Below are 25,406 nucleotides of genomic sequence, written 5' to 3' on the forward strand. Positions count from 1 at the left end.
CTTATTTGGCGATTTCAAAGGTGAGATGGCTATTTTATTTGGTGTCTGTGTTGTAGAATTTAAAGTTGATCCAATAACACCACTTTCAGATATTGTTATGGTCTTTGATGGAGTCCCGGGAGTAGACTGTGAAAGAACCCTACCTGCAAATGAGAGGCAGCACATCAGTTTGACTCTTTTCAATAATCGTATAAAAATGTATTTGATGATGATTTATACCCACAAGGACTGTAGTATATATATGTTCAATATTTCATATGCAGCCACTTATGAACTGAAACACTTAAGTAGGTCTAATGAACTATGGTGAACCTAGGCAGAAGGAAACAAAACAATGCTTCTTAGTAACACTTAGTATCTTAATACCACCTTATGAAAGTCCACAAAAACACTTCTGCTCACATTCTCATCAATACTGCTTTGTGTTTTGTCTGTTTTCTTGGCCACACCGCTCGGCTTGTGGGATCTTAGTTTCCCAACCAGGGACTGAACCCGAGCCCCTCGGCAGTGAGAGTGCGGAGTCCTAACCATTGGACTGCCAGAATTCCCTCATCTATACTGTTAGGTTATATCTATAAGAAAATAGGCTCAGGACAACTAAGGAACAAGTCCTGTGTAACACAGCTCCTCAAAGTTAGGACTTGAATCCAAGTCTTAAAACTTCAGTCTCTGTTCTCTACTATACCTCAGCTTCTTCTCTTTGAACTGAAACCATTCAGGATACAATTTAAGTCCACATCTATAAAACAGATAGTCACTGAACTAACTTGAACACTGGTTTAATACTGTCTCATTTTAGTCTGCCAAAAAGGGGAAAAAAAAATTCTTCTAGCTGTCCTGGCCAGATTCCAACAAGAATGCTGTGTTCCCTTCTGGAAATATCCTTCAGGAACAAAACAGAAAAACTATAGTGTGTCTGGATGGCTTACAGAATTGGAAACCATATCACAAGGAGTAGAAATATTAGGAATTTTTGTCCTAGGTGAGAGAGGAATACAAAGACATGACACAGCTCCAAATTCCTGAAAGACTGTGTGATGCTGCCATTCAGCATTCTGGCGCCGACCTCCTCCCCTTCCATTCTGGGCACACGGCAGGACTGCCCTTCCTACCCGTCCCTGCGGCTCCCTGTGGTTAGATTAGGGCCATATGACTAGTTCTGACCAACAAATTATGAGTAGAAGTGATGTGTGTCATTTCTGGGTCAGAACATTTACTGCCTATGCAAGACCTTCCAAAGCTCTCTTTTCCTCACTGCGTCTGGATGGTGGCTCCTCCATCAGCCAGGGTCCTTGAGTGACCATGATGAGAATAGCCCCCTTTCTAACCCACAGTAGACATGTAGATAACCATGAAGTATGAATATAAAATAAAATTTGTGTTTTCTTAAATTTCTGAGATTTAAAGACTGTTTATTATGGCAGAGAACCAAGACTGTCCTGATTGATCCACGCTGTCAAGTTGAAGGATTAGAACCACTCTGTATCCATCAGATGCACACACTAATATAAACAGAAAATTTTCAGTTAAGCAGTAAGAAAGAACTTCTAACAAAAATTTCCAATTGAAACGACTGTTTCTATGAGTGAGTTTCTACTCACTGAAGGTGTTCAAAACAGATGCTGGATAATCAAATCCACTGGCTGAAGAGGAACTCCAAGCACTCAAGAAATAGAGAGGGTAGATAACTAAATTATCTCTAAAATCCCTTTAGATGCTATGATTTAACTTACAGATACAGTCAGAGATGAAAGAGAGAGGGAGAGAGGAAGAGAAAAAGGGAAAAAGAGAAAAAAAAGAAGGGTCTTACCCTTCAAACAAAAATAGAGAACTAGCATGTAAGAGTTTCAGGGCTGTTTTTTTTTCTAATAACAATGTGACAGTATACGTTTTTTTTTTTAAAGATGAATCAAGTTTTGTCTGACACATGAATTTTTAAAATATTTTAAATATATCTTTTCAATTTCTTTTAGTACACGATTACATTTTATATTATTGACATATTCCTTAATGAATTTCAGTTGAGAGTTTTGCTAGGGTTTTTGTAGGCTGAATTACATCATAACTAAATAAGTCAATTCTATATAAACTAAATGAATCTATATCAAATATTTTTAGAAGGGCACCCTCAAATGTGGAGCCTGCCTGAAGTAGCATGTTTGTCTGTTCTGGTTTCCAAAACTAATACCTCTGGGATAAGCCTAAAGCCCCAACAACCATTATTTTAAGAAAAGAAACTACCAATAAAGACACATTTTCATAAAATGCTCATCATTTACAGTTATTACTATAATTTCTTATTTGTTAAGCATTACATACATTTCAGAAAACATACATATAAAAATCCTCTATTCCTGAGTGAGGATAACTGATACCAGAAAAAGGCCAGTTAAAGTGAATTACATTTAAAACAAGGACAAAAATTTCACTGTAAATAACAACAACAAAAACCCCTAAAACTAAAACTTTTTTTGCTTATATTTAACAAAAATTCAGTTTATAATTACAACTATACTATCTCTTAGAATGAACTGTTTGAGGGGGAGAGGATTCTTCTGAAAATTAGTAATGACATTACAATGACAGACTCTGTTTGATGGGTGCAACAGGATGATACAGAAGATTATTTCTGCCAAAATATTTTAGGATTTCATCAGTTTTCCCAAGAACCCTCTATATCCTTTAAAATTCAAATTATTCTTCTTTGAAGGGCCACTTGTTTTTCAACCAGATAGCATTTCTCCTGATTAATCTCCAAATCCCTGTTTATCCTTGACTCTGCAGACAGATTCAAGAAAGTATACAAGTTATACAATTTCACCTTGAAATCAATTTGCAAAGCATTTTACACTCCACTGTCAGGTATTCTCCAAGAATCAAAAGAGACATAACCAAAAAGCTACAGATGGGACAGGCTGGGGGCAGAGAGCTAGCTTATCTGAGCCAGGACTAATTCTATAAGAGATTAATTCATTAGTGAATATTTTCACATTGATGGAGTTTGCTCTGCTATAGCAGCAACCTTGTACCTTGGGAGCTCTGATAATGAGGACCTGATAATGAGGACCTCTGTACCTCATTTAACCATCTCAAAAGTCATGTGAAGTGATTGTTATCAACATTTTACAGAAAGGAGTAAGATGAACAGAAAATATATTTACCCAAGATCACAGAGAAAATAAATAGAAGACCCATAACTAAAACCCAAGTCTCCTAATAGCTCCTCCCATACACCACACTGCCTCCTTGATACACATATTCACTCAACAATACACATTCACCGAACTACATCTATGTGCTAGAAACTGTGCTAGCTATTGGAGAGTCATAAAAAGCCAGTCATAAAAGGACAAATACTGTACAATTCCAGTTATACAAGATACATGGAAAAGTCAAATTGATAGAGACAGTCTCTGCTAGCGGCTGGGGGAAGGAAGGAATTGGGAAGTTATTGTTTAATGCGTACAAAGATTTAGCTTTGCAATGCGAAAAAAGTCCTAGAGACAGACAGTGGTGATGGTTGCACAACAACATGAATGTACTTAATGCCACCAGTGGTTAAAATGGTCAACTTTATGTTATGTGTATTTATCATAATTTTTAAAAAAATAATCTTTAAAAACTAGATGGCAAACAAAATCCAAAATTACTATTAAGAAAAAATTTAAGTGTAATAGGGGAGACAGACAGACAATAGGGGAGACAGACAAGGAAACCAAGTATTACTATATACCATGACTAATGGAAACATTAAAAGCCAGTGTGAAATTTAACAGAAGTCTGATTTAAGTATTTGGTAGGTATAACCAAGTTTTATGGAAATATATAGGAGATGGTGAGAGAAAAGAGAAACTAACTAAACCTAGGATCAAAAACTTCCAAGACAGGTGGAGATAATCCAAAGATAAAATGGATGAGTCAGCCATAAGGAAAGCAAAAAAAGTCATTTCAGGTAAAAGCAACAGTGCCAAGGGCCTAAGTTCTGAGAGAACATGGGCCATTTGGTGATCTCTTGAAATAAGTTACATCAGTAGGTCTGGAGCTAATACAAGGTGAAAATGAAAAAGGTATATGTTATATAATAAATGACTTTAATGCTAAGAAAGCTCTGGCATCTGAACTTATTCCTGAAGGATTAAGGTCAAGAAATGGATATGGCCAAGAAAATTTAAGCAAGGGTGTGACAAAATCATATTTGCATTTTAGAAAAATTGATTTTATACAAACACTAAGTTCATCTTGATCAAAAGACAGAAAAAGATATCCATCTTCCATGAAAAGCCCAAAGGTCATTAAAAAGCAGTCTAAATGTAATTTGAAAGATCCTTAGCTATAATATAAAGATAATGGAACCTCCTTGTGATAAGACAATTCAGCAGGAGAGCTACTTTGGTGGTTTAAAATTTGGCTTACATGAATTTAAAAAGCTACAAACTATTAGTTAACAGTAGAAATTATCCCTCCAAACTGAACTTAATGCCAACAATTCTAGTGAAATTTAACAGAAGTCTATCTCTATGTATTTTGGGAGGGCTAATAAGTCTGTCTGTAATTAAAAGGTAGTCAAAGTCTACCACCCAGAGGTGCTTCCATAAGCTATGATTAGTGTGCAACACACTGTAAATCACCCAAAGACCCAGCAATGACATCCATTACAGTCAAATGTAAGAGAGGTGAAATCTTGACATTACCAAATATTCACTCAGACACTTCTGCAAAACCACAATTCTTTAGCATACAGCTCCCCTTCGCCCCTACATAATTAAAAGTTTTAAGGAATTCTCTCAAACTCAAAAGCAGTAGAGAACATGGCACTGAGACACCCCTCCTCGTAAACCACCTCTACTCACCCACCTCCTAAGGGTCTGGTGGTCCCTTTATCATCAACATATCCAAGCCTTCCTCACTTTCAGCCAACTAAAGCCCACTTCCTGAAGCAGCTCGAAATCCAAACCCTTTCCAGTTTTTCCTCTGGGGCCACACCTATCTCCCATGACAGCCCTCTAGATACGAGCATCCTATACCATCCCAAATCTCTACTGAAGGCCAAAAGAAAAAGAGAACATTCACTCACCCAACACTGCCCTCAAACTACAATCTCCCCATTCTTTCCCTCACTTGCTAAGCAGAGAAGCCTCCCTATATATTATAATTCAAAGCCTAGGAAAATGATCATTTCACTGCCACTGATTTCAGAGTTGCCTACTGCTATACTGTCTGTAAATTTATCAAAGACAGTAGGAGATGGTTTTAATACATATCCCAGGGATGGTTAATTAACATGTGAAGTACCTTCATCAAGAATACACATTCTAGAAATGGGTAATTAGCATTTGAAAGTCTCTAGTCAAAGTCTACCACCCAGAGGTGCTTCCATAAGCTATTAGAACAATGGAAATTTAAAATGAGCTCCTAAATGGTGAAAGGAGTAATGTTAGTATAGCTCTGAATTAAAGACCAGTCACCACAGCTGTGTGATTTTCTCCAGAAGTACTGAGGTGCTTGCCAGGCAAGAAGAAATAAGAGAGGTGGACTTAACCAAGCCATTATAGAAAGAGAGAGTGAAAAGAGAATCAATGGTGTTTTCAGGGAGCAATAGTGATGGGTCATGAACTCCATGCTGAGTAAGGAAGAATCTGAGGACTGGAAAGGGATTATTAATGAGAAAGTGGAAGAGTTAATGGATCAGAGATTTCAAAGTGAAAGAATTACTAGATTGGAAGTACAAAGGCAGATCAACTAGAATAACAAGGAGTGAAATACTCAAAGTCAAGATTTCTGAGGTGTTATTAGTGATGACATATCTTAAAAGTATATAATAAAATAATTGGGCCACGCTGAGGAATTTGCTGGTAAAAGTAATATAACTAAAATTCTGTTCTCACTTAAGTAATTATCATTGTGATAATTTTCTGTTTCATAGAGAACTGCATACAGAGAATATTAAAATACGGAAACCAAAAATTCAAACAGAAACCATGAAATACTATACTCTCACATATATTACTTTAAACCTAACAGACTTATTAACATGTGCTCTAGCATTAGCTGGATTCAAATTCCAACTTGGCCATTTACTAGCTGAGTGCCTCTGTTTCCACACTGGCAAAATGGGGATGTTATTAGTACCTACCGCATAGGATTGCCAGAGGATTATATATGTCACTCTATGTAAAGAGCTAAGAATAGTGTGGAGGCCATAGCAAACACTATGTAAATGTTAGCTAGTATTATCAGAGTCTGAGACTTCACTACTTTCAAGGTATACCAAAAACCAAAGAGGCTAAAGTAATGGACTGATTTTGAGATAAGGCATTTTGCTTGAAGGACACATTTAATAGGTGTAACATTTCTTACTAACCAGTCTGATTTACAGTAATAAGCACTAAAACATTTCAAGGTAGTAGAACAGCCTTTTTTAAACCTAAAAGGAAGGTAAATATTTAGCTAAACAAACTATAAAGAAATATAACCTGCAATGACTGGTGGTGATACTTGAGTTGTCTGTCCTGTAACTGCTTTACTATTAATTGGTTTTGCAAAGATCAGCTTCGTGATTACTGGACCAGAGGTTGGAGTTCGAGGTTTCTTCGCAATCTGAAATATATAAATAACTATAAAGACCATTGTTTCTATAAAACACCTATTCAATCAAAATTAGACAAGATTGATATACAGAAGTACATGTGAAACCAGCTCATTTAACAAAACATATCTAAGTACTGACGTTAAAAACATTTAAAATGCAGCCATTCACCAAAATACTAATATGATCACATCCTTAGGCCATTATACAACAATACCTTTGGATTTTATTGCAAATCCTTATTTTAGTCTCTGGGACATATGCATATAATGAAAAACAAATTAATTTGTAAAAATAATGTTTAATGTTCAATAGTAATGTTTAAAATAACCATTTAATAATAATAATGAAACACAAATATGGCACAGCAATATCCTTTTCCAAATAGCTAATTATTCAATAATAAAAAGATGGAGTAGAGTACGTTAAGAAAGCATAGTGCAAATGATAAATATAATTTCATTGGCCCCTGGACGCAAAATATAAATACACATAAAAGATAGGCTCATGATTATATCTTCAACTTTAGATCTATATATCAGGGGCAGATAAATAAGGAACTGCACAAGTTAACACCCTAGGATACAAAGAGACATGTTTGGCAAAACACAGACTATTCTAAAGGTGAAGCCTCTGAAATATTATTTACTAAAATACACTTTACTAGACTATAAATTGTTTGAAGGGAGGGTCTATGTTTTATTCATCTCTGCTTTTACATTATACACGGTACACTGTTGCCCTAAACTAAAATTCTCCACAAGTCAAGGAAGGTAGAGTTACCAATGTCCTTATACTGAAATTGCAATGTATGCAAGGCACAGCTTTTTCTAAAAGTCAGAAGCAGAAATTTAGCAATGATAAAAAATCATAGCCTTTAGCAATAATAAAAATCATAGACTTTTTTACCAGTTTATGATAAAAATCATGGACTTTCAGAGCAGGAAGGACATTAAATACTAATTTTATCTTTGGCAGATTGAAAATTGAGGCCCTGAAAGTACTATTATTGGAAATAATAACTCAAAATGAACACACATGACCAACTTCAACGACAAAACATACCAGAAGCTGTAACTGATTACAGAACTAAGTAAATACCAGCTTTGTGCTCAAACTATAAATTAAACTTAATAACATTTTCTTACACTTAGAATATATTACTTTCTTACACTCAGAACATATTACTGACAAAACAAAATGTAAAGGAAACACAAATCACCTTTTAAAAAAACGAACCAAAGAGATTCCCTACTATATTAAAAAATATCCAGCTTGTAAAACTCTGATATACCCAAATAAATCCATAATTGTAGTTTTAAAAACTGATGCAATTTGGGAGACACACACAGAAAATATTTCCCAAGTGTATTTACAGGCCTAAAACTCTAAAATAACTTAGAATATGTTGTCTATTGACTTAGTATTAAGAATCTCAAGAGGTAGAGGTATTGATATTCTTGGAAATCTGTGTCTCGAAATAGATAATCTTAGCTATAGAGTTTGGGAACTTAAAGTGTTTCCCCATTTTTAACTAATTTTCACAATCATAAAACTATATGACTACTTACCAACCAGGAAAAAAAATGTAAATACGACCAAGAGCACATTAATTATTCAAAGGAACAATCTCAACTTGTCCTTGTGGTTTTGTTTCTTTAGTGTAGCATTACTGAAAATAAGGATTTCCAATTCTGTCAAGGAACCAGGCTTTTTGCATTATGAATTCTAAACTACCCTAGAAAAAATTTACTTTATTAAATAAAACAGAGCATAAAGGATCTTCTTTTTTTTTTTTGCAGTATGCGGGCCTCTCACTGTTGTGGCCTCTCCCGTTGCGGAGCACAGGCTCCAGACGCGCAGGCTTAGCGGCCATGACTCACGGACCCAGCCGCTCTGTGGCATGTGGGATCTTCCCGGACCGGGCACGAACCCGTGTCCCCTGCATCGGCAGGCGGACCCTCAACCACTGCGCCACCAGGGAAGCCCAAAGGATCATTTTTTAACAAATGTATCTAATTAGCAGATTAAGACAAAAATGAATCAAAGAAGGAAATTTACAAATAAGACTGCCAAATATGTGATCAAATAATACATGCAGGTAATTTTGGGCACTGTGTTATACAGATTCAGGAACTAATAAGGAGTTATGTTGTTCCATACGGCTAATTATCTATTATTCTTATATACTATGCACAAGAAACACAGGAAAGTGTTTATGTATCTGTAACTAAGTGTAACTATACCTCTTTGTTACTGCCTCTGGCCTCAACTGTCACCTTTGGAGATGGGTCTCCTTCCACCCTTTCCTATTGTCCACACCCTAATAAGTTTCAATACTCTGATTAAACTTAAGACAATGCTGAGAACCGTCTGGGAAAAAAATCAGGGGATCATACACACCATGTAAAAGTAAACCAAATATTCTGTTGCCCAAAACGGATACAGATAGATGTGTAGCTTTTTGTTTGTTTTTTCTGTGCTTCAGTGCTTCAGAGCTTTATAGGCTACTCTTGAGTTGAAAAGATTTGAGTTGCCTAAAAATAACTGGACAAGTAGAACAATATTCTAAATGGGGTTTCTTTTGTTTCTGTTTTTATTTTATTTATTTATTTATTTTGCGGTACGCGGGCCTCTCACTGTTGTGGCCTCTCCCTTTGCGGAGCACAGGCTCCGGACATGCAGCCTCAGCGGCCATGGCTCACGGGCCCTGCCGCTCCGCGGCATGTGGGATCCTCCCGGACCGGGGCACGAACCCGTGTCCCCTGGATCGGCAGGTGGACTCTCAACCACTGCGCCACCAGGTAAGCCCTTGTTTTTGTTTTTAAATAGCAGTCTTTTTAAATAAATAGAATCAGATTTTATAAAAGTAAGGACAAGAAGAGAAGTTATAAGAATTAGACCCCAGTCTTTGTTTTTATTGTTGGTACTTAGGGGATTATAGTAGAAAACTAGTGGATACAAGTAAACTGGTCTTACAAATAGTATGTATACATTGCTCTTGTAAATGAAAAAAAAAATGACATTCTGATTTACATTTACAGTATCTTGCGAACATGGTTATGATCCATATCCCCAAAGCCAGATAAACTCTGGTAAACCAATAAAAACAAGTTTTAAAACTGATTAAAAAACAAGCTGAGGACAAGGTGCTTGATGGTGATAGGATATCTCATTCAAGAGATCCTCACCAAAAAAAGTAAAAGGAAGTCAGAATTAAGTGAGAGATGATAATGAACAAGAAAGAGCACTAAATGTTTAACAGTGGCAGAAAGGACATGGACAAATTATAAAGTTTGAGAAACCTTATGAAGTTCTTAAATAAAAAGCCTGTGAAAAATAAGTTTCTAACTATTTTGCCAACATAATAACCAAAACAATATTTCTAATATCAGCTGAGAGTGGACAGTTCCCCAAACCTTCCTCCTTCCTTATACACCTGCTTTATTTCTCTAACTCATGCCTTCTTTCTAAAAGCCAACTCTTTCAAACAGGAAATGCATTTGTGGTCTTAAGTGGATCATTGTATTTCTAAGAGCAGTGGTGACCTAAAAAGGCCTACTGGGCATGAAAAAATACTTAACATATGCTCTTATAACCTTCTATCTTAGGGTTCTATTCATACTAACAATGGGTACCATTTTGAAGGATTCTCAATGTTTTGAGAACCATACCAAAGAGTTATCTTTTCTTACGTGTTTCATCACGATCAAATAGCCATCTTACAGCTAAAATCAAAAACTCAGAGAAAATAAGTAGCCTATCCAAAGTTCCGCAGCTGGGAGGGCAGCAGAGAAGAGACTGAAATCCAGTTGGTCCAATTCTAAACCCTCCATCACATGGCACTGCCTTTCTACATTGCAAACATGAGCGATACAATGGACAGTAAATTCCAAAGAAGAGGCACACACTGGCTGGTATGCACTACTGCTGGCTTGAAGGGTTTCTCAGAGCAGCAAGTTTTCCTAGACTCTGGCCATCTGTTAGCTGAAAATATCATGTCTGAATGATTTTTTGACAGCCTGACATCAACTCTGGCATCTTTATACCAGCAGAACATCCTTGTACTCAAACTACTACTGAGAATAAAATTGTTTTAAAATGAGTAAAAAGCTATAAATACACTAAATTGGAATTTAACCAAAATTAAGTTCTAAGTTCCCTGGCAGAAATTTTCAAAAGCATTAGACATATCAAACTTTACAAAAAAAACCACACAATTACTAAAAGCAACATTCAAAAGAATTCAGTAACAACTATGCATTTAATCACCCTACACACGCAACTATGAATCAATTTAATATTTAACATGCATTTTAACTAGTAAGCGCCCTTTTTTTTTTTTTTTTTTTTTTTTTTTTTCTTTTTTTTTAAAAAACCCTTTTTTTTTTTTTTTTTTTTTTTTTTTTACCTGTACTGTTTTTAACTGTTGGGTCTGTAACACAGAGGGCTGAGTTGTAGTATTAATCAGTTGACTTCCTGGGGTCAATGCTGAGACACCAATGACAGGTTTCACCTCTGGCCTCCCTCCAATGGTAACTACTTTAATTTGCTGCGGTGGTAACTTAGCATCTCCTGACTGGGCCTGAGTTGTAACTTTCTGAGCCTGGGGTTGGCTATGGGGTAGTGCTAAAACAATTGGTGAACCAGACTTGCCCAAAGTTGTTAAAATTAACTTCTGTCCATCTGGTTTAAGGGTCTGATTGCCAAGTTTAAGATCAGATGTCTGTGATACTTTGTTTAAAATAATCTGATTGGCTGATATAGTCACAGGAGTCTGAGCACCAAGTTTTTGAAGGCCACTTGGAAAAGCTGGTTTCACCGTGGTATTACAATCTGCTTTAGTAATTGTGGTATTCACTGCAACTTGGTTAGTGTGGTTACTGTACACTGTTATTGGTTCCGTGGAAATGGGCGTGGCTGTAGAGTCACCAGTAGAATTTATGTTGACAATTTCTTCCAGTTCTGTCTCCATGGGAATTGGGGATGAAACAATAACAGCCTCAATACTATCATCATCCACTAAAGTTATACCAGTGTCCATTATCTCCTCTGGAAGCAAACTATTCACCTCAGCTGGCACCACCTCCATGATCGTTCTCCTGCTAGAAAGTTGATCAGGCACTGCAATAAAATTTGAAAAATGAATAAATTACTAGGTTTCAAAACAGATTTAAGAGAAGAAAAAAAATTATTCAAGAAAAATGCAAATGACAAAACAAAAATTTTTACTGATGTATAACTGAATGAAGGACATTCCTGATGCATATTTGGGTTAAACCATTTTAACAAATCCTCAACCTTCAAGAATCTGAAATATAAGTCATATGGGACACAAAACTAAAAGCAAACATTCTCATTCGCCATGTCTCAACCCAAAAGTATACTGCATTCAGGCAACACTAAGTCACATAATTACAGGAAACTCCTTTCCAGTTCCTGCTCATAAATAAAACCTTTTAATCTTTGACATGTCTGATCATCTTATTTCTTCCCAGTTATGGGTTTTGTTTTTCTTTTTCCTACCGACAAACTTGAAAACTGCTGATTTGCACAAGGAAATAAAGATTTAAATATAAACAGATCTTAGAAAAGATATTCAAATCTCCAGTGAGCGAGGTCCTAAAATGAGGTTACTAAACCATTTATAAAAATCCATTAAGATGGGGAGGCAGAAGGGTGAGCTGTGACAAAGCGAGAGAGAGGCCTGGACATATATACACTACCAAACGTAAGGTAGATAGCTTGTGGGAAGCAGCCACATAGCACAGGGATACTAGCTCCGTGCTTTGTGACTGCCTGGAGGGGTGGGATACGGAGGGGGGGAGGGAGGGAGATGCAAGAGGGAAGAGATATGGGAACATATGTATAACTTATTCACTTTGTTATAAAGCAGAAACTAACACACCATTGTAAAGCAATTATACCCCAATAAAGATGTGAAGAAAAAAAAATCCATTAAGGACTCAAATTAATGTTAAAGGAGTTTCTAGAGTAATCCATCTCAGCAACTGTAGGTCAAATGGCTTATCTGGCCCAAGTTTGATCAATTTGCTTCATACTAAAGAAAGCTTTATTTGGAAAGAAGATTCTCAGATCCTCCTCAGCCATTCAAAATGTCACAAAGGGAACCATTTAAGAGGTATACAGCTAGGCCCCATAAAGAAAAAAAAATGGTCATAATAATAAAGCAGATTACGAACAAATCAGAACTCCAATGCTTTCAGCCAAAGGTCATGCAGAACTTCCAATAAAGGAGTCAGTACCATTATCTTCACATATTAAAGAGTTCATCATATTTATGACTGACTAAATAAGTTATCTGCCCAGAGAACATCTAAGATCTATAGGAACCTAATCAGTAATTCTTTCTTTTCCTTTTTAAAAATATAAACATGCAATACCCATCTAAGATTAAGAGTAACAGACATGAACAGCAAATTATAATTATTAGCATTGACAAATACTATTACTGCCAAAATTAATCTTCATTATTGAGCACTTACTATCTACCAGTGATGGCATAATTTAATTTAATCTATCCTGACATAACTTAATCTATCCTGACAACTCTAATATGGTATAATTATCACCCCCATTTTACATACGAGGAAACTTAGAAAGGTTAAACTATTTGCCCAAGGTCACACAGCTACCCAGTAAATGATAGAGCCAGAACTCAAACTCGGGATACGTTTTATGACACAAAGTTCATAATTTTAATCACAAAATTTACTGCCTTAAATTTTTACCACTGGTATTTTTAAATTGAGGAAAAAAAAAGTCTACTCCTTTACAGTCAACCTCCTACCCCAAAATCCTACTCTACACAACCACGGGTCTGTTCTATCACCTCACTAGATTAGTGTTGCCTTTTTGCCCATTCTAGAACTTCATATAAATGGAATCATATATTATGTACTCATGACATAAAGGAATATACAGTATAAGCCTTTTCCTTCAGTATGTTTTTTAAGATTTATCTTTATTCTTACCCTTATTAGCAGCTCAGTTCCTTTTCATTGCTGAGTAACATTCCATTGGATGAATCTACCACAAGTTGTTTATCCATTCATCTGTGGATGGACATTTGGACTGTTTCCATTTTGGGACTATTATGAATAATACTGCTATGAACATTCAAGTTTTTTATGGATAGATATTTTCATTTCTTTTGAATAAATACCTAGAAGTGGACTTGCTAGGTCATAAGGTAAGTTTATTTTTAACTTTGCATGAAACTGTCAAACTACTTCCCAGCTCAGCTGTACCATTTTGTACACCCACCAACGATGCATGAGGCTCCCAGCTGCCCCACATCCTCGCCAGCAACTGGTTTTGTTGGTCTTTTTAACTTTAGCCATTCTAGTGGGTGTGAAGTGGTATCTCATTGTGGGTTTTTTTTTAGCGGTACGTGGGCCTCTCACTGTTGTGGCCTCTCCTGTTGCGGAGCACAGGCTCCGGACGCGCAGGCTCAGCGGCCATGGCTCACGGGCCCAGCCACTCCGTGGCATGTGGGATCCTCCCGGACCAGGGCACGAACTCGTGTCCCCTGCGTTGGCAGGCGGACTCTCAACCACTGCGCCACCAGGGAAGCCCTCATTGTGGTTTTAATTTGCAATTCCCAGATGATTAAAGACATTGAGCATCTTTTCATATGAATGTTATCTATTTGTGTATCTTCTTTTAAAAAGTGCCTGTGTTAAAGCCTTTTGCCAAATTTTTAAAATATTGGGTTTTTTATCTTCTTGTTGACTTGGATGAGTTCTTTACATATATTGCAAAACCATCAGTCACAGTAACTTGTAGCTCAGAGGAATCACTAAGGTTTCCAAAGTATGAGCACTTCTCTAGATGCGGCTCTTCCTAATCAGGAGAATCCCCTCTGGCACTTACAGAACAGGGCATTTACAGACAGGCTCTTTAAAACATCAACACCAATTATACCTTCTGCAGTGGAAGCCAGATAACAGTACACAACAATAAACGGCCTCACCCACAGTGCCACATTAGCTTCCCTTCCCTACCGTGGACCTTGCCCAAGGCCTGTCAGTTGTCTCTGAACATTCCATCCCCCATAGAACAAGGAAGGATGATGACTTGGGTGTCAGCATCCAACACAACCATAGAAGTTTGACTCCCTCTTCTCCCTGAAGTTCCCCCAGCACGTTTAGACAGATGGGTGTGGCCTCTGGTCTCCCTTAAGGATATGGAGACCTCAGCCCAACACTTATTCATCTTTCTCCTTAAAACACCTGAAGTCAAGGTGTAAGAGGAGGAGAGGTCACCCCACGGAAGGAGACAGTGGTCAGACGGTGCATTTACTTTCAGTTTCAAGCCCCCACACTTGCAGCTCAACCAAACAAACTTCTAATGTTTTCGATCCACCCAGATCCTCATTTCTAACATCATTTTCTCAGCTTTGGGGACTCCTTGACTCAGCAGCTACAGCCCCGCCGCCCTTCTGCTAGGGCCATGGAGTTGAGTGTACAACAACCAAGGTAACCATTCAGGCTATCTCTCAGCTCAGCCCCTAAATATTCATTAAGAGGTAGAACACCGAAGGGCTCCTACTTCCCTTGCCTCTGCCACCCTTGCCCACCACTTGGGTGAGAGCATTCGCTGCCAGATGCCAGAGAGTCTTTCAATATCCCCCTAGCCCAGCCCTCAAGGTCCTCATCCCTCTTTCAAAAAGCCATGTCTCTGTCAGCACTCCATTCTTATGGCTAAAACTGTCAAGTACTGGGAGGGGGCTGAGATTTTAGCCTCTCCTTGCAAGCTAACAAAGTAGCCTGTCACTGTTTCGTGGATACTGGCGGACAACACAGTAGGCCTAGGTCAGAGACACAGGACTTACTACTCCAAGCACAGCAAGGAACATAAGTATCATGCATGTATCAGTTCCCCTGTTGCCCCCAAGTCCTACAGGGCAGATGTGGAGAGGAGCCCAGGTAGACACTGTGTAGGCAGGTTTGCATCACAACTGACGGACCCTGAGCTTAAGGAACCTTAATCATTTATAACCTGAAGCACACCTGCCCTTTGTCCAAAGGGAGATATTATCTTTACTATACTGGACAATAAGCAAATCTGCCCTCTGCAACAGCAGGAGTCGCTATCATCCAAGGCTTTATGCTATACAAACATCCTGGAAAAAATTGTTTAAAAGGGCTGTCACACTACTGAGCCTGCGCTCTAGAGCCTGCAAGCCACAACTACTGAAGCCCACGTGCCACAACTACTGAAGCCCTCGTGCCTATAGCCTGTGCTCTGCAACAACAGCTCAGTTTGAAGTGAGAAGCCCGCACACCACAGCGAGAAGCCTGCGCACCAAAGCTAAGAGTAGCCCTCGCTCGCTGCAACTAGAGAAAGCCCGTGCGCAGCAACAAAGACCCAATGCAGACAAAAATAAAGTTTTTTAAATAAAAAAAAAGTAGATAAAAGGGCTGTCACCGCCTCACTTGTAAGAAGTACAGAAATGCAAAGACCCAGGGAGAACTGTTTCCCAAAAGTATCTCTCTCTACTTATTTATTTTAGCAATGTTTTTTGTACTTCTAGTGTATAGGTCTTCTTTCTATATATATTTTGGTAAATTTATCCCTAAGTGTTTCACGCTTTTTTGATGCATTGCAAATGGTCTTTTTTTTTTTTTCCATTTTCCAACTGTTTGTTGCTAGTATACAGAGATTCAACTGATTATTTTATATTGTCCATGTACCTAACAATTAGCTAAACTCACTAAATCTCGATGTAGAGCCCTTAGGATTTTTTAGAAAGATAATCCATGGTGTCTGAGAATAAGATCAGTATTTCTTCCTTTCCAATCTGCATGTCTTTTGTTTCTTTTCCTTACCTTACCGCCCGCACTGGCTAGGACCTACAGTAAAATGTTGAATAAAAGTGGTAAGAACAGACATCTTTACCTTGTTCCCAGACTTACCCTTAGCTGTAGGTTTTTCATAAATTCCCTCTATTAGGTTGAGAAAGCTAACTTATAGTACCAGTTTGTAGTTGTTTCTTTTTTCAATCATAATCATAAATGGATATCTAATCATATGTTTTTTTCTACAACTAGTAAGATAATCATATGGCTTTCCTCTTTTAGTCTGGGACTTATATTGATTTTTTATTAAGCCAATTCTGCATTCCTGAAATAAACTCCACTCAAAATTATATAAAATTGTATAAAATCATATTTTCTACATACTGCCAAATTCTACTGGCTAATATTTTGTTAATCAATTTTGTCTATACTCATGAGGACTACTGGTCTGTAGTTTTTTTGTAGTGGCTCTCTGGGGATAATGCTAGTCTAATAAAATGAGTTGGGAGGTCTTCACTCCTCTTCAATTTTCAGGAAGAGTCTTCATGGAATTGTTACAATTTCTTCCTAAAATGTTTGTTAGAATTCACCAGTAAAGCCATCTAGACATAAAGCTTTCTTGTGAGGTTTTTAACTATAAATTCAATTTCTTGAATATGTGTAGGGTTACTCGGGTTATCTTTCTTTCTGAGTGACTTGATATTTGATAGTTTGTATCTTTTAAGGAATGTGTCTATTCCTCTAAGTTGCCAAATTTATTAGCATAAAGTTATACAAAATATTCTTTTATTTTAATGTCTGTAGAGATAGCAACTCTTCCATCCTCATTTTGGTAGTTTCTGTCTTTTCTCCTTTTTTTTCTCTGATCAGTCTAGTTGGAGATTTTTCAATTTTACTGATCTTTTCAAGAACGATTTTGGCTTCATTGATTTTTCCCAACAGTTTGTCCATTTTTTACTTAACTATTACCTTTATCTCCTTCCTTCTGCTTACTTTAGATTTGTTTTTTTCTAGAAACTTCAGATGGAAGCACAGATCAGGATTCGACAAACCATAGCCTACAGACCAAATTAAGCCCACGGTCTGTTTATGTATTTCTCTGCAGCTAAGAATGATTTTTACATTTGTAAATAGTTGGGCGAGAGTGAGTATATGTGTGTGTGTGTATATATATATATATATATATGTATATATATATATACAGACGTATATATACACATACATATATATATATACACTGTGTATATATATATATACACACACACACATACACACTACCCTACAAAGCCTAAAATATTTGCCATCTGGCCCTTTATAGAAAAAATCTGTCAACACTTGGTTTAGATCACTGATTTTAAACCTTTGATATTTGATAGTTTGTATCTTTTAAGATATTTGTCTATTCCTCTCAGTTGCCAAATTTATTACCATAAAGATTTTAAACCTTCTTTTCTGAAATAAACATTTAATGTTAAAAATTCCCCCAATGCTGCTTTAACTGCATTCTACTAATCTCAATATGTTTTTATTATCATTCGCTTCAAATGTTTTCTAATAGTCCTTGTGATTTCATCTTTGATACACGGAAAATAAAGAAGTGTGCTATTTAATTCGCAAATATTTGGGGATTTTCTACCTTTTATTATTGATTTCTAATTTGCTCCTATTATTGTCAGAGACTGTAATTACCATTTCCATCATGTGTAGATGGAATTTAGAGACTAGTTTAAGGCTCAGTGTATGGTCCATCTTGGTGAACACTGCACGTGCACCTGAAGAGAACATGTATTCTATGGTTGCTGAGGGTAGCACCCTATAAAAGTCAATTAGGTCAAGTTGGTTGATAGTGTTGTTCATATCTTCCATAGTCTTTCTTTTTCCTTTTCTATCAATTACTGAGAAAGGCTGTTAAAATTCCCAAATACGATTGTGGCTTTGTCATCTTCTCTTCTATGCATTTTTGCTTCTTCATATATTTTAAAGCTCTGTTATTAGGCAGAACATGTCTTCCTATTTGTCCTATTAAAAGGGACCAGGAGCTATAGACCTAGGAGTCTCCCTTGGAAGTAGGAGTAAAGTTCAAACTTGTAACAAGAAAAGGTCTGATTCGTTTGGCCAGTCTCTAAGCAGTATGGGCTGTGCAGAGTTCAGGAGCCAGCACACCTCACAGGCCACTGAGCAGACTGTGATAACTGCTTTATGATTAAACATCCATATCTGTTTCAGTCAGGGTCACATGCAGGGCATGGTGGCCTATGCTAAAAGAAACTCTCAAAAGGAGCTTGTGGGCATGGCAGGAAAGGGTTTGGCCATGTAGTTACATGAATCATCACTCTAATTTTATCCCTTAGGAATGGAAGATATGTACTAGCACATGCAACCTCATCATCTCTGTGTTGAGGACCACTCCAAGAAAAGAGAGGATCTTCACAAGCCAATGGGACTGAGGAGCTTTAGTTTACCACATCTGTATGAAAGGTTACCTTTCAAGGTATGGAGAGAAAAGAATATTGAACATACAATGCATTCTCCATGCCTCCAACATTTCTGCTCATAAAATCAACTTCTAAAAGCCTTAGTTTTAAACTTATTTATGTTTTTTATCAGCATTTAATATGTATTGCTTCCCAACTTTGTGGAGGGAAATTAACCAAAGGCCTTACCCAGACAGACCTCAGAAATCAACAGAAGAGTGGCATGATCACAGCTGTACTTTGGGAGGATTAACTTCATCTCAGTATTTTATTGGACTGGAGGCAGGGAAACCAGTTAGAAGGCTATTACAGTAATTAGTTCAAGACAGAGATAAATGGAGGGACGGATTTAGGGCAGTAAAAGAAATGAGCTAAATATAATATAAAAAATAATGTAAGATAGAAATGATAAATGCTCTATGCTTTCACATTTTTAAATGGTTTCTTAGAGAATATTACCAGTGCTGAAACACTCTTCTTTCCCTTAGTTACAGATGGAGGACAACCTGGTAAACAACTGTTTTCATTCTTGCACATACTAATATAAAATGGTGACGACCTATCATCATATTATAGGTGAGTAATTGGTCAGATGTTGGGACAGAAACATTTGAATGTTTAAGAATTACACTTTTGTACCTAGAGCTTACCACCAGCACTATCTGGTTAACTATACTACTTGGATTTTAGCTTTCATTTCTAAGATCAAACATCAACAACTCAAAAACTAGGTACAGAACTACATTTCTCAAACTAAGCTGGGAGCAGTGAACTGTAAAACATGAGTCTTGAAGAAATTTTGAGAAGTTCATATTTTCATTTCAATAATATATATTTTTTAAAAGTATATTCTGGATCACCTTGATAACCACCTCATATCTACCATCAATGGTACCAGAATTAGAGTGGGCATATAAGGGTCTTACAAGGTAAATGATATATTTATGCCAAGTGAAAGCCAAACCACCTAACCAGTGATTTAAGGAGGAAAGCTCTGCAGCATTCAAACATAGAAAAGTAGTGTAGGAGTTGAGTTATCATAGGATATACAGCATATAGAAAACTGCACACCTAGCCAAGGCCCACAATAGTATATTCACTATGCAAAGAAAGATTTCATTTCAGCAAAACAACATTATCCATCACCCTAAATTTAATTGGTTTTACTGGCTTTATAGTTTTGTTTATATTTCATTTATAAATTTACTTTTCTTTTATACTTCCATATAAGCAATAAGCATAAGGAATTTATATACATCTAAAAATTAAATATTTTAATAAAATAAAACTATTTAGGCCAATACTGAGGATCCACAATATTTTTTTCCCTTTAAAGGGAGATTGTATATTATTCATGCTCAAGATTAACCTGGTGGAAAAAACATGGGGATTCACATCAGAAAGATCTGCTTCCAAATCTTGACTCTCCTAGTTGCTTATCATGTAACCCTAAGCAATAATCTCTCTAGCCCTAGTTTTTTGGGGTTTTTTTTTGCGGTACACGGGCCTCTCACTGTTGTGGCCTCTCCCGTTGCGGAGCACAGGCTCCGGACGCACAGGCTCAGCGGCCATGGCTCACAGGCCCAGCCGCTCCGCAGCATGTGGGATCCGCCCAGACCGGGGCACGAACCTGTGTCCTCTGCATCGGCAGGCGGACTCTCAACCACTGCGCCACCAGGGAAGCCCTAAGCCCTAGTTTACTTGCAGGGTTACTGTGAAGACAGTTATGTGGTACAGTAAAGCTCAAATGAAAATTCTTCTCTTCTTTTTCTATCTAAATTAGCTTCTCCTGATTTCTCCCTTTTTTAAAAATTTTATTTACTTACTTACTTACTTTATTTATTTATTTATTGGCAGCTCCACGTGGCATCTCAGTTCCCTGACCAGGGATTGAACCTGGGCACTGGACAGTGACAGCATGGAGTCCCTACCACTGGACCACCAGGGAATTCCCTCTCCATAGAACTTTTAATCTGTCATATATCATGCAGATTACACCTTCACAATGTCTCCTTCCCACTGTAACCAAGAGTTTCCAAATCTCCAAAGCTCAGAGCCAACTACGTATTTTTACCTTTATCTCCTCTCATCTGCAGTACCTCCTACAGAAAAAGCTACAGGACTTATCTCCCTCAAGTGCATCTCTGAGGCTGTCACTCTCCTACTCAAAAATTTTCTGTAAGTCTCAAGGCCTTCTGTATTAAGGTTCTACCCAACCTAGCAACTTTATCTCCAATTCCTAAAGTGAAAGTTTCCTGAGGCAAAGATACTGAGGTATCGCCCATCTCTAGCATAGTATGCGACACATAATAAACACCCAATAGTAATATTTGAAAAAAGTAACAGGAATCTGTAATGCTCCTCTCCACCAAAACAGACGACCGACTACCTCCACTGGCATAACTCTTCATTTCTTTCTAACACACTTCCAATTATTAATTGTTTTAACCACAATAATCTAACAGCTGGTCTTGAAAGACAATCACAAGGAATCACAAAAAGGCAATAGCACTCGGTGATTTAAAAAAAAAAAAAGAAAGCCAGTGAAAAAGCATTAAATCTCCCTCTTTTTTTTAATTATTTTAAAAATACTTAGTTTTACTATTAACTTAGCAGCTGGGTTGGCATGGCCCAAATAACTGCAACATAAAAGTTATAAGAAAAAACAACAACAACAAAGACAACCAAATTCCTACTGGATAAAACGAGAATATCAGGAAAAAAATGATTTAGAAAATTCATTAACTAAAACCTCTGAGTACCTCTCATTTATTTCCCCTAAAAATTTTTTTTGGTCTCTTATTCTTCTAGTGAATGAATTCGGCCACTCAAATGTCCAAGCTATACACACAAATATTTCCTCTCTGAATAAAATACTCAATGAATAATATTGTATGACATACTATGACATCATCTCTTTGTAGGAAACTTGGATAAGGAAAATCACTGCTATCATAAACATTACCAGGGGCCATTTCTTAAACATTCACCTCTCTGTTCACTCATATATTCAACCTTCCAGTGACCCAACCTTCCACTACAAAAGCTGGAAAAAAACAGAGGGCCCTAAATTAATGTATAAAAATTTGATTCACATGTAACTTTTCAGTAACACTACTGTTGGGGATCTGCAGCACAATCTAAAACATACATGAATCTTTAGGTAACCTAACGAAATTAGACAATGGCTGTCACAGAGTCAATCAAGCCAATTCTCCAGCTCTTTAAACAAAGGGCTAACAAGTCAAGTATGTAAAATAAAACAGAGGTCTCAATTTATCTTTAACCAACTTAAAATTTGACTCGTATCAAGTGCGAGCATCAAGCCATCACAACTTCCTTAACAATGAAGGTAAAACTTGTGAACAAAAATAGAGCGCCCAGAGCTGCACTTCACTTGGATCATAAAATCTACTGTGAAATTTTCCATAACTTTACTCTCTGAATTCATGAAATGGATGAGAGGCAGGGAAAAACATGGATATCAAATATGACTGACAGTATCTCAATTGTTATTTGCCAAATGGCAGGGCCCAAGGGGTCCTCTATAGATGACAGAGCCATAAAATAAAACGGCAACAGTTTTAATGATTACAAAACTGGTCCATATGCTCAAAAAATGTGAACATCCACACCCCAACAAGTAACAGACTATGATCTAAGACACAGAGCTTAAATGCAGAATAAAATGTCAATGCTCTGCCTCCCTAAAGAAACATACAACCCCATAAACTGCTGAACATCATCAAACCAACACCCGCCAGAGTGGATATTTTAAATATTAAATCAGGTAATCATGATAACTGCTAGCGGTTCATCTAGGCCTCAGCAGCAGCCTTAGGTGTAAGAGCAAACTCAAGCCCTCTTAACACTCAAAGAATAATGTTGATGTCATTATGAGGCTACTGATTCTTTGCCCTCTGAACTAGTCATTCCCTGACCCACGACGCAATTCTTCTCCCACCCACCCCCTCCCCCAAATAAAGAGAGCTCAAAACAGAGCAGCCCTCGGGTATCCCCTTCTCCTCTACCTCCGGCGGCTGCCAATGTCTCCTCCCTCCGGCTCCGAGGTGGGGACTCCAGAAGGTCCCGGGCAATTCCGAGCCCGGGCGGTGCTTGTTTTGCCTGTGCACGGTAGCTCCGGCCAGCCGCTTCCTTCCCCAGTCTGCACGAACTGGAGCGCTACAGGGATCCCGGGGGCCAAGGAGGGAGCCCGGGTGGCGACGCCGCCGCGGCCGCCGCCTCTGGTATGTCAGGGGCCGGGATTGTATTTCGAAAGATCCGCCATTTTCACCTCGTCATCACCATCACAGCTCAGCAGCTTCCCCGACAGCCGGAGCCCGGGCCGCCGCCGCCGCCGCCGCCGCCGCCAGTAACCTCCCCCTTCCTCCTCCTCCCCTCCCCGGCCCTCCCCTCCGGAGAGGCGCACACCCACATATCCGGGGAAACCTCCCGCCGGCCCCGCCAACCTTCAAACGCTCAGGGAGATACTAATGCACACACAGCCCACGCTGAGACCTTTCACCCTGCCACGAAGGATGGTGCTCCGGCGGGCCCGGTAGCAACGCGAAAGCAAGTCGTGCAACCTGCGGGGCCCCAAGTCCGGCACATTTTTGTTTTGAAGAGCAAAAAACATGCGGAAGGGGGCAGAAGGGCAATAAAGAGCCCAAACTCTCTCATTTTCAGGAAAGCAACTTGAGAGAGATGACGGAATGCCTTTTATTCACTGTGTCCCTCTCAGACACTAAAAACAGGATCAAGACCTTTAATGTCATTCACCAGCTCTGACATTTTCCTCCACCGTCAGCACTACTTTTGACAGAATGGGCTACTTCCAACTGCACGTCCGACCTCTCTGATACATTTGTAAATTACAGGCATTGATTCTCACGCAGATACTGTAGTCAAAAGGTCTAGTTTTCAAATAAATTTCTTAACTATTTTCCACTTAATTTCGTCTGATCATTTCTGTCCATAAACACTGTGACTTCCAGTTCGTTTGTCATTGGTTTAAGACGTCAAAGTGCCACTAGGTTTAAAATGTACTGAACCTATTCATAAGTGAACAATTTCTAAAATACAGAAAATATACCTCTAAGTTAAAATTCTTTGCCAAATGCTTTTAGAATCTAAGTCACCAAATTAAAAAAAAAATCTGCCGCTGATATGTTTATTTGATAGTGTGAAAATAAGCAGCTTGCTTCAGAGCAAGACCCTAGAGTTACCCACCCAGCTCCACCAGCTCCTCTCATCATGCAGCTTAATAAATAACTAAAAGAGAATATACGCAAATTTTAATCATCAAAGAAATATCAGGAAAACATAAGATGCAAGGCTTCTGATGGGAGCAGAATTAAAAAAAAAAAAAAACTAAGTTGACTACCTTTGTTAATTTCAGATTTGATAACCACCCATTGAAAAGCTGAATTCTATACCTACCATTCAACTACAGCATAAGCTCTAAAAGACCTGTCTGAAATGAGCAAACTGAATTTCAAGGTTTCGAACAGAGCCACTCTACCGCCTTTTTTAAAAGTTAGTTTAAAAAGAGAAAGGCAGAAGTTGAAAAAAGGCATTTAATTTCCTTACCTTGCTTGAATGACAACTCCATATAAAAGTCGGTAGCTTCAGGCTTAAACAAGTACTATCCCCCAGCTCAGTCGCCGTTTCTATATGCAGCCTGCTAGACTCTGAGAGTATCAGGTCTTCCCAATTTCTTATCTTTAAACTTTATTTCCCCACGGCCAGCCCTGTTCACCCCCACTCTGCTTGGTGTTTACCGTTGGCTGGCCAAGCTAAGTCTTGGCCCGCTCCCTTCCCCCGTGCACCTCGGGAACACTGTGACATTTGACTGGTGGGCTTCGCGAGGAAAACGGACATACACGAAGAAGATACCATACAAAGGGGCATAGGAAGAACGGGGCGGCGGGCAGTAGGGAAAGGAGGAGCTGGTACAAAATGACACAGCAGCAAAACCAGTTCCCAGAAACCCGGGGCCGACACGGGGGCTCCTCGGGCCGCGCAGTGTGCGTGTCAACAGCCGCGGGAGCCCTTCCTCCAGACCGCCGGGAAGGGCGGGCTGCCGGCAGAGCGCCGGCCCCGCTGGGTGACAGCCGCCCTCCCGAGTGCCGGCGGGAAGGGGCCGAGCCCGGAGGATCCTCCCTCCCCCTGCGGCCCAGGGATGCGGCGCGGCGTCCCCCAGACTGCAGGTTCCCGCTCTCCGCCACTACTCACTAGCCCGGGCTCCCGGAGGGGGCGGTCCGGCGCCCTCCGCCCGCGCCACCACCCGCAGCGCCCCCTTTCCCGCCCGCCTGCCCAGAGGCCCCCACCCCGGGGGCTGACACTCACCAAAGCCGGCGGCGCCGCCGCCTCCTTCTCACGCCGCGATCTCTGGGCTCCCCGCAGCCGCGGCGGCGGCGGCGCCTCCAAGACACAGACCCGGGTTTGTTCAAAATCACGCGCCCAGCGCCATTCCACCGCCGCATCCCATAATACGCTGGGCCCTCCCCTCCCGCGCGCCCC

The 25,406-nt window shown here is 38.9% G+C and overlaps 1 protein-coding gene across 1 annotated transcript; it reads right to left on the reverse strand.

Annotated features, from left to right (window-relative positions):
• On the reverse strand, window positions 1-25,366 carry LOC112406878 (protein lin-54 homolog; the record flags this gene model as incomplete). The annotated part of the gene is made up of 4 exons (XM_024755900.1): window positions 25,233-25,366; window positions 10,998-11,710; window positions 6,474-6,597; window positions 1-143 (listed from the first exon to the last, which is right to left on the reverse strand). Coding segments are annotated over exons 2-4 (948 nt in total), but the record flags the coding sequence as incomplete, so codon positions are not given.
• Window positions 25,367-25,406: the final 40 nt, after the last annotated feature.

This window comes from Neophocaena asiaeorientalis, unplaced genomic scaffold (genome assembly GCF_003031525.2).
Source record: "Neophocaena asiaeorientalis asiaeorientalis breed wild unplaced genomic scaffold, Neophocaena_asiaeorientalis_V1.1 scaffold173, whole genome shotgun sequence".
In the NCBI taxonomy this organism is placed as follows: Eukaryota; Metazoa; Chordata; class Mammalia; order Artiodactyla; family Phocoenidae; genus Neophocaena; species Neophocaena asiaeorientalis.